The sequence below is a fragment of the Miniopterus schreibersii genome, assembly GCF_964146895.1.
Source record: "Miniopterus schreibersii genome assembly, chromosome: 5".
Taxonomy (NCBI): domain Eukaryota; kingdom Metazoa; phylum Chordata; class Mammalia; order Chiroptera; family Miniopteridae; genus Miniopterus; species Miniopterus schreibersii.
The window spans coordinates 46,177,940-46,189,206 of NC_138106.1; the positions used below are offsets into that span (position 1 = coordinate 46,177,940).

Sequence of the window (11,267 nt, forward strand, 5' to 3'; positions counted from 1 at the left end):
CAGCCTGCCCTGTGGGCATATGATGGGAGCATTTTAAAGCTCAGTTCTCCTGTCCTACTTCCCTTCCCCCCCTTCCCCTTGCTGGCTCTCCTTGGTGTTGCTGAGCTGACCTCTGTGTGCTCTGTTTCCAGGGGGACCTGGCCCAGCCCCAGCCCTGGTGGAAGATCCAATTGTTCGTGTGGGAGCCAGTGCTGTTCGGGACCTGGGATGGTGTGTTCACGTCCTGTATGATCAACATTTTTGGGGTTGTCCTTTTCTTGAGGACTGGCTGGCTGGTGGTGAGTGATGGCTTGGTGGCCCTGGAGTCTCTTGTGGGCCGGTGACATGGGAAGCTCTGTCACTCTTGGGCATTCACGGTGCAGGTAATAGACTCCTGAAGCACAGATGCTCCAGAAACATGAAACAAGAAGCAAGTACACTGAATGGCTAGCACTGCTTTAAAATGAGAATCCTGAGAAGCTGGGCCTCACGCAGAGGTTCCAGTGCCTCACTATGGATTTAACTACTGAAACATGAGCACAGAATTCAGGGCACATCATGAGTGGGACTAGAGGTGGATCAGAGAGAGGTAAGTTTTCCTGCAGTTGGTGACCCTTTCCAGCTTTCCTGGTGTTCTTCTACTCGTCTGGTGCCCTCCTGGTGGTACCAGCTCCTCACCCACATAGTTGCCTCCCCACTGCACCCCAAGCCCATGTGCACAGGGAGGCTTAGTAAGAGGTACACACTGCCTACACTCAGGGCCAGATTACCGGGGGCACACCTTTTGCATGAGGTCGCGGGTGTCAGTTTGTCTTCTCTGTAGAAGGACAAGGGCCTCTTTTTATGTCTCATCTGAAAGCATTGTGGGAATTTCCAGGCAGCTGTGTGTCCTGAGCAGGTCATCAGCCCTTCACACAGTGCGTTCTCCCTGGGACTTCAGTAAACTCATGGGTTGCTAAGAACAAAAGGCCAGCCTATCAAGAATCATTGATGAGCACCTAGTGTGTGCCAGATACTACCACATGCCAATAGGATTGCAAAATATAAGACCCTGTCCCTCTCCCTGGTGAGTTAACAGCCATAGTGGTCAGATTTTACACGAGGAATCCAAGAGAGGTTTCAAAGCAGCATTAAATCTCTCAGGAATGGGGCAGGCTGTGAATGTAAGGTTGCTGAAGTGTCCAGGAAGCTTCCTGAGGAGATGTGGTTAAACCAGGTGTTGAAAGGTGAGCTGGACTGGACAGGTGAAAGAGAGAGGGGGCCATTCAAGGTATAGAATGTATTAGGGTTCTCTAGAGAAACCATATAACTAACTCTCTATATATGGAGAGAGAGAGAGAAACAGAGAGAGATTTACTTATTTTAAGGAATTGGCTCACATGATTGTGGGGGCTGGCAAGTCCAAAATCTGTAGGACAAGCAAGATTCAAGTGAGAATATAAAATTAACCATCACATAGGCAAATTCCAGAGGATTAAAGCTTCACTTTAATGGGGTGTATGTAGTGGGGTGTATGTGGTTCTTAGCTCCCTCAGGAGGCCTGGGTTAGGCCAGACCTTCCTAAGCTCTTGTCCTACTCCCTGAGCTGAGTCCATAAAAGATCAGTCTTTCATTGCTGCCTCTCAGCACACACGGGAAGTTCATCTGGGGTAAACGGATTATCCAACTGTGTTTTATAACTAGAGGATGTTCTGATCACTCTTCCTGAGAACATTTGGAAAATTAAAGTTTCTGAATTTTCTAATTTGTCTTTGAGTTAAAAAGTTTAAAGGATTATGGATCATATAGGACAGCTTGCTTGATAGCATCTGACTTGCAGACTCAAAAATAGTTGCATTCTTTTTTGTTTTTTAAATATATCTTTATTGATCTCAGAGAGAGGAAGGGAGAGGGAGAGAGAGAGATAGAAACATCAATGATGAGAGAGTCATTGATCGAGCCCGCAACCCGGGCATGTGCCCTGACTGGGAATCGAACCCTGATCGCCTGGATCCCAAGTCGACATTCAACCGCTGAGCCACACCTGGCCTGGCTAGTTGCATTCTTAATGATATATTTATTGTATGATAAAAGGCAACAGACATATCAACAAATACTTGACTACCATTTAGGTTTTTTAAGTTTCATACTTCATATGTTTATATAAATTTTAATTTAATATCAGAGAGCACAAAATTGAATTTTTTGACCTAGCCCTTCTGTGTATATAAATTGATATCCCACACCACAGAGTTTTAACTATGGTCTTGCAGAATCCGATAGTTGTAATGTGAGAATTAAAAATAAAATAGAAGCATCCTTTTAAAAAGCCCTTGGCTCTAGGCTCAGCCTTAACCACATCCAGCATGGGTCTGATTTTTTCTTTATTAACGTGTGGAAAGCTTAGGGCAGGGTCAGCAATCTCTCTGGTGTGGATGCTAAGATTTCATGCCCTTTACACCCCCCAAACTTACAGGGGCTCCCACTTACAAAAACACAGTCTCCAGATCAGACATGTCATCCTGGCGGCAGTCTCAGGTTTCTGGGATCAGCTCTGTTTTTGCCCCTTTCTGCAGCCATCTCACTGCCCAGCACCTCTCCCACCTGTGTCCAAGGGAGGCCCATCAGTTGACCACTGTGGCAGAGGAAGGTCTGGCTAGCGACACCCAGGGCCACAGGGCTCTGCTTCCTGCAGGGGATGGTTCTAGAATGGTGGAAGGAGAAAGGGGTAACCTCTCTTTATTCTGTTTTCTAAGAGCCTCCTCTGAATCCTCTGACTGGGTTATTTTTTTTTTTTTGAAAAATGGCTATCCAGAAGTGTCGGTTTTGTCCCCAAAGTAAAAGTACAAGTTGAATTAGTTATCTATTGCTGTATAACTCACTACCCCAACACTTAGCAGCTTAGAGCAATGGCTATGTCGTCCTATAGTTTACGTTATGTTATAGCTTCTGTGGCTCAGGAACTCAGTCTGTCATGGAGTTGTAGTAGAGCTGTTGTTCAGGGCTGCAGTCTCATCTGAAGGCTTTACTGGGGCAGGGCCGTTTCCAAGATCACTTACATAGTTGTTGCCAGGCCTTGGTCTTGTGGGTCTGTTCATAGGGTTGCCTCATTACATGCATCCGCTTCCCCCAGGGCTGCAGTCTGAGAGAGAATGGGAGGGAGCAAGTGCCCAAGGGGAAAGCCACAGTCTTTTTATAACCTCATCTCAGAAGTGACATCCCATCACTTCTGAAATATTCTGTTCATTAAATGTGAGTCACTAGGTCCAGCCCTCACTCAAGGTGAGGCGATTACACAAAAGCTCGAGTGCCAGTAGGTGGGGATCACTGGGGCTGTCTTTGAGGCTACTTACCATACAAGTATGTCCTTTTGTCCTCAAATAATCTGTTTTTCAGTTCTGACATTAATTTTACTTGAAAAATCATATTTGATCATGGAAAAAAAGGGCAAATGTGAAATGCCAGAAATAAGGTAGAGCTTCTAAGAGATGGCAGAAAATTAAGGTAAGTAGAGGTCACGCCAAAATGGTTTTTAAATAGACCATATTAACTAAAGAATAATTGGGCAGCATACTTACAATATGGAAAATGTTAAAGTGGTAGTTTTGGTAGGAAAACTTAAAGATTGGTACAGGATATTTTATTATCACATACAGACAATTTAAAAGCATACACAAAGGAAAAAATAGTAATTATATAATTGCATTAAAAATATAAAATCAGCAAAATGAGAAATTCTGAATAAAACATAATCCTGCTCCCTTGGAGCTCACAACCTAGGGGTAAAGACTGACTTGGAGACAGACTTGGTGTGATAAGTACTGTGATAAGTACTAAGTTGTGGGTGCTGTGGGAACCCAGAGGAAGGGTACAGGACAGCTTCCTGGAGAAGGAAACCCCTAAGCACTGAGTCTTAAAGGATGCCTTGGAGTGAACCTGGCAAGGAATTGAGCAGGAAAGGCATTGGAGACGGGATCAGCATGGTGAGGGAGAGAAAATGTGACTTTAGGCTGGGGCACAGAGTGAATTGGGGGGTGTTGTCAAAGAGATGAGAGGGAGAGAGGGAGCAGAGTCGGAGGGACCTCACTGATGTATCAGGTAGCTTTGACTTTACCCTGTGGGGATGGGAAGTCATGGAAGAATTTGAAGCAAGGACATTTCCCTTCATCTGGACTTACCCTTGTGGCCTACCATTGTCCTTTTTCAGCTGCCCCAGCCCTGGGGGTGTGGGGTTGGTGGTCAGTGCTCCTGGGAGGGGCTGCATCAGGCGGGGCCTCATTCTCCTGACCCCTGAACTTGCTCCTTGTTGTTTCACTGCAGGGAAATACGGGAGTGCTCATGGGCATGTTTCTGGTGTCCTTCGTCATCCTGGTGGCCCTTGTCACCGTGCTGTCCGGCATTGGTGTCGGGGAACACTGTGGCGTTGGCAGTGGCGGTGTCTACTCCATGATTTCCTCGGTCCTGGGCGGGCAGATTGGAGGCACGATTGGGCTGCTCTATGTGTTCGGACAGGTGAGCCGGGGCTGCTGGGGCAGGGGAACTGTGTCCCGAAGCCTCCAGCATGTGGGGGTCTCTTCCCTTGCCTACTGTCTACCATCTTCTCATCCACATTCTCATTTGACCTGGGGAGAGGCAAGGGTGAGACAGTTGCCCCCATTTTATAGATGGTAAGATTGGGGCTCTGAGAGGAAACTCAGAGGCAGAGCCAAGCTGACCGTCCAGGCCCTGACCCTTAGTCAGTGCTCCTTCCTCTCCACCAGTTCTGCCTCATGGAGTCCTGATTTGACCAGGGAGGCAGGGCCTAGGCTGGAACCTTTCTTGCTGCCCATTTTAGGGAGGTGAGTGCACGACAGTGGTGGGAATGCAGAGTGGCCTGGTTCCTGGGACACTTTTTGTGCTGAAGAGGGGACATTTTGCCTGTGCCAGAGGACTTTCCTAGAAGCAAACACTTCTCAAATGAGCTGGCGCTCTGGCGCATTGATAGCCTGATGGCCGTCCCGGGAGGCGGGAGGCCCCTGTGTGGGCCTGTCTGAGAAGGAGAATACTAAGGAGGAGGCCGCATCACCAGGGTGGCCAGAGGCTCTGAGAAAACCAGCAAGTAGGGAGAAAACCGTGGCTTATTTGGCTGAAACACAGGGATGGTGACCTAATACAGAGGAAACAAGTGCAGACATTGAGAAGCAGCTCTTTGTTAGCACTTCTTAGCGTGGAAAAGGCTTTTATGATTGTGCAAAGGGTGGTGGGTGGTTGAAAAAACAGATTGATGAAAAGAATTTGTCTAAGTGAGACTACAAGAGTCTCTTCAAAGAAAGCATTGGTTTTGTTTATTTTGTTTTTAAGCAGCAGGGGCAGGGTATTTTAGCATAAATACACCTGACTTTCCAATAGCACAAAGCTCTGTGTGTGTGTGTGTGTGTGTGTGTGTGTGTGTAGGACAGATGAGTAGAAGGCACACAAAATGTCACTGCACTCTTAAAAACCACTCACATTTACTGGAGAAAGATCTTTTTTTTTTTTTTGCCATTGTCATTTTTATTTATTTTAAAATATTTTTTTATTTTTAAATTACAGTTGACATACAATAGTATATTAGTTTCAGGTGTACAACATAGTAGACATTTATATAACTTACCAAGTGATTACCTGGATAAGTCTAGTACCCATCTGACACCATTCATAGTTATTACAATATTGTTGACTGTATTCTCTATGGTGTACTTTACATCCAGTGACTGTTTTTAATAACTGGCAATTTACACATCTTAATCCCTTTCACTTTTTCACCCATCCACCCAACCCCCTTCCCATCTGGCAACCATCAAAATATTCTCTGTATCTATGAGTTTGTTTCTGTTTTGTTTATTTTGATTTTTTGATTTCACATATAAGTGAAATCATATGGTATTAGTCTTTCTCTGTCTGATGTATTTCACTTAGCGTAATACCCTCTAGGTCCATCCATGTTGTTGCAGATGCTGAGATTTCACTCTTTTTTATGGCTAAGTAATATTCCATTGTACATATGTACCACTTCTTTATCCATTTGTCTATTGATGGACACTTAGGTTGCTTTCATATCTTGGCTATTGTAAACAGTGCTGCAATGAATGCAGGGATGCATATGTCTTTTTTAAAAATTGATCTTAGAGAGAGGAATTAAATTGATCTTAGGAAGGGAAGGAGGGAGAGAGGAAGAAAAGAGAGAAAGAAAGAGAGAAGGAGAAAGGGAGAGGGAGAGAGAAACATCAATGTGAGAGAGAAACATTGATTGGCAGCCTCCCACACATGCCCTGAGCAGGGATCAAACCCACAACCTGGGTATGTGCCCTGACCAGCAATCAAACTGGCCATCTTTTGGTGTATAGGATGATGCTCCAACTAACTGAGCCACACTGGCCAGGGTGCATATGTCTTTTGTAGTTAGTGTTTTGTGTTTCTTTGAATAAATACCCAGAAGTGGAATTGCTGGGTCCTTTTTGTCTCTTGTTATAGCCTTTGTTTTAAAGTCTGTTTTGTCTGATATAAGTATTGCTACTCCAACTTCCTTTGGTCTCCTTTTGCATGACGTATCTTTTTCATCCTTTTACTTTTAGTCTCTGGGTATTTCTATTGGAAGTGAGTCTTTTGTAGGCAGCACATGTATGGGTCTTGTTTTCTTATCCATTCAGCCACAGTATGTCTTTTGATTGGAGCATTTAATCCATTTACATTTAGAGTAATTATTGATAGGCATGTAGTTATTGCCATTTTATTATCCACTTTTAAAAAATCTTTTTCTCTTCTTCTTACAGAAGTCCCTTTAACATTTTTTGTAATACAGGTTTGGTTGTGATGAACTCCTTAAAGCTTTTTCTTGTCTGGGAAGCTCTTTATTTGTCCTTCAATTCTAAATGATAGTCTTGCTGGATAGAGTAATCTTGGCCGTAGGTCCTTGCTTTTCATCACTTGGAATATCTCATGCTAATCCCTTCTGGCCTACAAAGTTTCTGTTGAGAAATGAGCTGATAGTTTTATGGGAGCTCCGTTGTAGGTAAATAATTGCTTTGCTCTTGCCACTTTAAAGTTTCTTTCTTTGCCTTTAACCTTTGCCATTTTAAAACCATCTGGTCCTGGGCTTTTCTTTGTAGGAAGTTTTTTTTTTATTACAAATTCATTTTCTTTACTTATATAGACACATTCTGATTTTCTATTTCTTCTTGAGTCAGTTTTGGTAGTTTGTGTCTTTCTAGGAATTTGTCCATTTAATCTAGTTCATTTAATTTATTGGCATGCATGTTCATAGATTCCCTTATAATCCTTTTGTTTTTGTAATATTGGTAGTAATGTCCTCCCTTTCATGCCTGATTTTAATAATCTGAGTCTTTTCTCTGTTTTGCTTGGTCAGTCCAGTCCATTAAAGGTTTGTCTGCAAAGAAGTAAGTTTGGGGTTTAATGATTTTCTCTATTGTTTTTCTGGCCTCTACTTCATTTATTTCTGCTTCAATCTTTATTATTTTCTTCTTTCTATTTGCTTTAAGTTTGCTCTTCTTTTTCTAGTTCCTTAAGGTAAAAGATTAGGTCATTGATTTGAGATCTTTCTTCTTCCAGAGTTTGGAAGAAGAAATAATAATAATTCTGATTAACCCCTCAGGCCCTTATTTCAGGGCATACTTATTCATGGAATCATTGACTTTTAGAGTAGATGGCCTGTTTGCCTTAGAACAGAGGTTAGCAAGCTTCTTCTGTAAAGGGCCAGCTAGTACATATTTTAGTTCTGTCACAACTGCTCAATTCTGCTGTTATAGTGCAAACACAGCCATAGACAACATGAAGAAATGGGCATAGCTGTGCTCCAGTAAAACTTTATTCCTAAGACAGGCAGTGACCAGGATTTGGCCAGTGGGATAAAGTTTGCCAATCCTTGCACTAGAACATCAAAATATAGAAGATATAAATACTTCAAATGATGATTTTTAAAACTTGCAGAATTTTTTCATTGCCCTGCATCCTCCCAAGTCCTCCCCACCTTGTCTCTCTGGGGCACTGGTAGCAGGCCTGCTGTGTGGGGCCAGACCCCTTGGCCAGTGGAAGGGATGGTGAACTGAAGCCCCTGCTCACTCCCTGCCTTACTCACCTTTGTGGACCTGAGGGCTTCTTTGGGGCTGCTTTTCCTGGACACCAAAATAGCCAGCTTCAGCCTGTACTGTTAGGTCTAAAAGTATCTTTAATGGCTCCCATGTTCTGTGCTGGACTCTGTGCAAAAGCAAGGGAGGACTGGAGAACTTTTCTAAACCTGGTAAAGGCCTGGGGTTTTCACTGTGCGAGTTAACACGCATGCAGGACATAGATTCAGCCAACTTGAACCTTAAACCAGGGATTTTGTGTTAGAAGGGGAGACATGTGGAGAGGCAGCCCTGGTCTTCTATGTAGGTGCTCAAAGACAAAAAATGTCTGTGATTGTGAAGGTACAGTTTTTCTAGAAGAAATACCTTGGAAGGGAGGTTTTATACCCTGAAAATAGGTCACCGTCTCTCTTTTAAATGGTGGGGGGCACCCCCTGATTCCTGTGCCAGAGGATGAGAAGTTTCTCTGTAGAGAATGAAAAAGGAAAAGGAATGCCTGTGATTATAAACTTTAAGAGGAGATAAAAATACTTTTAAAATGTAATAAACTCTGGGGATGTTTATCCATTAAACAGACCAGCAGGATGTTTTCCAATGAGGCGTAGTCATGGTTGGCAGGTAGACTACCTCAGGCTGGATTGCTCTGGGGAAGGGCTAGGGGCCGCTGTCCACACTCCTCCCTCCGGGAGCGGAGCTCCGGCCAGCCCTGTGTTTGCTGGTGGTGAGCTGGGCTTGGGGAATATGAGTCTTGGGCTGCTTCTCTCCACATGGATGCCCTGTGGTGTATGTACCCAAATGTAGTTGTTGTATAAACAGAATAGTGCTCTTAATATGTTTGTTTTTATTTTTCCTCCGTAAAATTATTTTAAAATTACAAAATGATATTCCTTGTAACCAACTACCACATTGGAGATGAGCTTCCCTCATCCTGAGGCAGCCACGTGAGCGCCTCGTGTCCTCTCGGGGCACCTCCCCTGTGCCCATCTACACACATGGATGGAGTTTTGAAGTGCTGCTTGTTTTTATGGAAGTGGCGGCAAATTTCATGCTCTACTCCAGGGCTGTATTTCTTACTTACCAACAAGTCATGGACATCCCATAGATCAGTTTAAACCCCGGCTTTCAAACTAGTTGCTTAGTATGTAGAATGTGGACGTACCGCAATGTCTGCACATTCACACTGTCTTCTTTCTCTTTCTGCTTCATTCCTTTTCTTATTCTTGTATTTTTTTTACTGATCTCTTAGAATATCAGCTTTGTTCACTGTGTCCTTTCTTTTGTTATTTTTCTTCTGTTTCATTAATTTCATATTTCCTTTCATTAGCCCAAGACTTGGCCTTAGATAGCCTGGTTTCAGGTCTGCGCTCCTACCACCGCGCTCTCTCACGCATCCTCAAGAGCCTTTGCTTTTTTCTGTTACTGGCACCTTTGGGTTAAATAGTGATTTCAAGTACAAATCTGAGAGAGGGGCAGTGCTGGAGTTACTGGAAGCAAAAGGCAGTGTTTATTGCGTGGCCCACTGCATGTGAGCAAATGCTGTTTTCCAGCTGGAAAAAGAAGCAATCGATTTGGAAGCTCCAGGTGCAAACGGTCACGTTCAAGGTCTGGCGTCCTCCTCTGTGTGTCAGCGACATTGGTGCCTGGGAAGGAGCTGTCCACACATGATCATCATGACCAATTTTTATCATCTGTTTTTTAAACTCTGACACAGCTGAGCATGAAAGGTCCTGTTGACTTTCCCAAATAGTGATGAAATAGCATCATTATCCCCATCACACTCTTAGTATTTAGTCAAGAGTAAGTTTGAGCTCTGAGGTGAATGCAGGAAAACATTATATCATCTATCTATCTATCTATCTATCTATCTATCTATCTATCTATCTATCATCATCTATCTATCTATCTATCTATCTATCTATCTATCTATCTATCATCTATCTATCATCTATCTATCATCTATCTATCATCTATCTATCTATCTATCTATCTATCTATCTATCTATCTATCTATCTCTATCTATCTATCTATCTATCTATCTATCTATCTATCTATCTATCTATCTAATCTATCATCTCATCTCCCTCTCAGAGATGACTGTATTTCCCCCACATTCATTGGGCTTCCCTCTTTACTCAAATATAGGTGGAAATGCCTAATATAAATTTGGGGAACACTGACAATGGTGTTATGTGTAGTTGCAAAGTGAACCAATCTCAGTGGAGAGTGTGGCTTCTTTGTGAGCTCCCCTCAAATACAGAAATTGTATAAAAGGCTGGAACTTAACAGTGCCTGCTTCCCAGAGCACTTTTCATACAGTAAACATATTACAAAGTATTTATTGAATGCTTGCAGCATACTTGGCAAACACAGGGGATTTTAAGAGGTGTAATCAGCATAAATTTTTTTGTTTTTTAAGATGTTTGCATTCTTGGTGGTGGCAGGGGAGAAAAACTTACATGCATTAAGTAACAGAATATGGATCCAGATAATTAATTGCATGGTAGTAAGCATCATATTTATTCAGAAAAAGGGGGTAAGGAAAAGCTTCATGGAAGAGGAGGAACCTAATGGAGGCCCAAGTAGAATTTGTTCCCCTTGAGAACAGCCAGGGCAGAGCTCCAGTGCTGGGAGCGACCCACTGGCCTAGGGGATGGTAAGAGATGAACCTGATGAGAAAATGAGGCTGGGGAATTATGGAAAGTGAGGCTGGAATTATTTTCAAATATTTATTTTAAATTGTGTTTCAAATATACATATTTTAAATATATATTTATTGATTTCAGAGAAAGGAAGGGAGAGGGGGAGAGGGAGAGATAGGAACATCAGTGATGAGAGTCATTGATCGGCTGCCTCCTGCACGCCCCCTCCTGGTGTTCAAGCCCACAACCCAGGCATGTGCCCCTGACCGGGAATCGAAGCAAGATCTCCTGGATCCTAGGTCAATGCTCAACTGCTGAGCCACGCCAGGTGGGCTCAAATATATTTTAAAAGGTAAAATAATGACTCTCAGGCAAATACAAAATAAATATGTGCTAAAGATTTTACTTAACTCATGTAATTAATGAGGGAGCCAGTAAGATGTTAAAGAGCAGTCGAGATGCTCAGTATGGATCCTAGATAAATGCAGATCAAGTCTGTAAATTAATAGCTAGGCAATTTCATAAATAACTGTAAGGGTAAGACTGCTGGGTTAGATGCAAAACTGA

General features: G+C 43.0%; 1 protein-coding gene across 1 annotated transcript in view; it reads left to right on the forward strand.

Annotated features, from left to right (window-relative positions):
* SLC12A8 (solute carrier family 12 member 8) overlaps positions 1–11,267 on the forward strand; it is a 112,607-nt gene that overhangs the window by 14,795 nt on the left and 86,545 nt on the right. The window contains exons 3-4 of the mRNA XM_081138151.1: positions 132–278; positions 4,279–4,470. Of these exons, the coding sequence (XP_080994277.1) occupies positions 132–278; positions 4,279–4,470 (339 nt within the window). The remainder of the gene's footprint in view (positions 1–131; positions 279–4,278; positions 4,471–11,267) is intronic.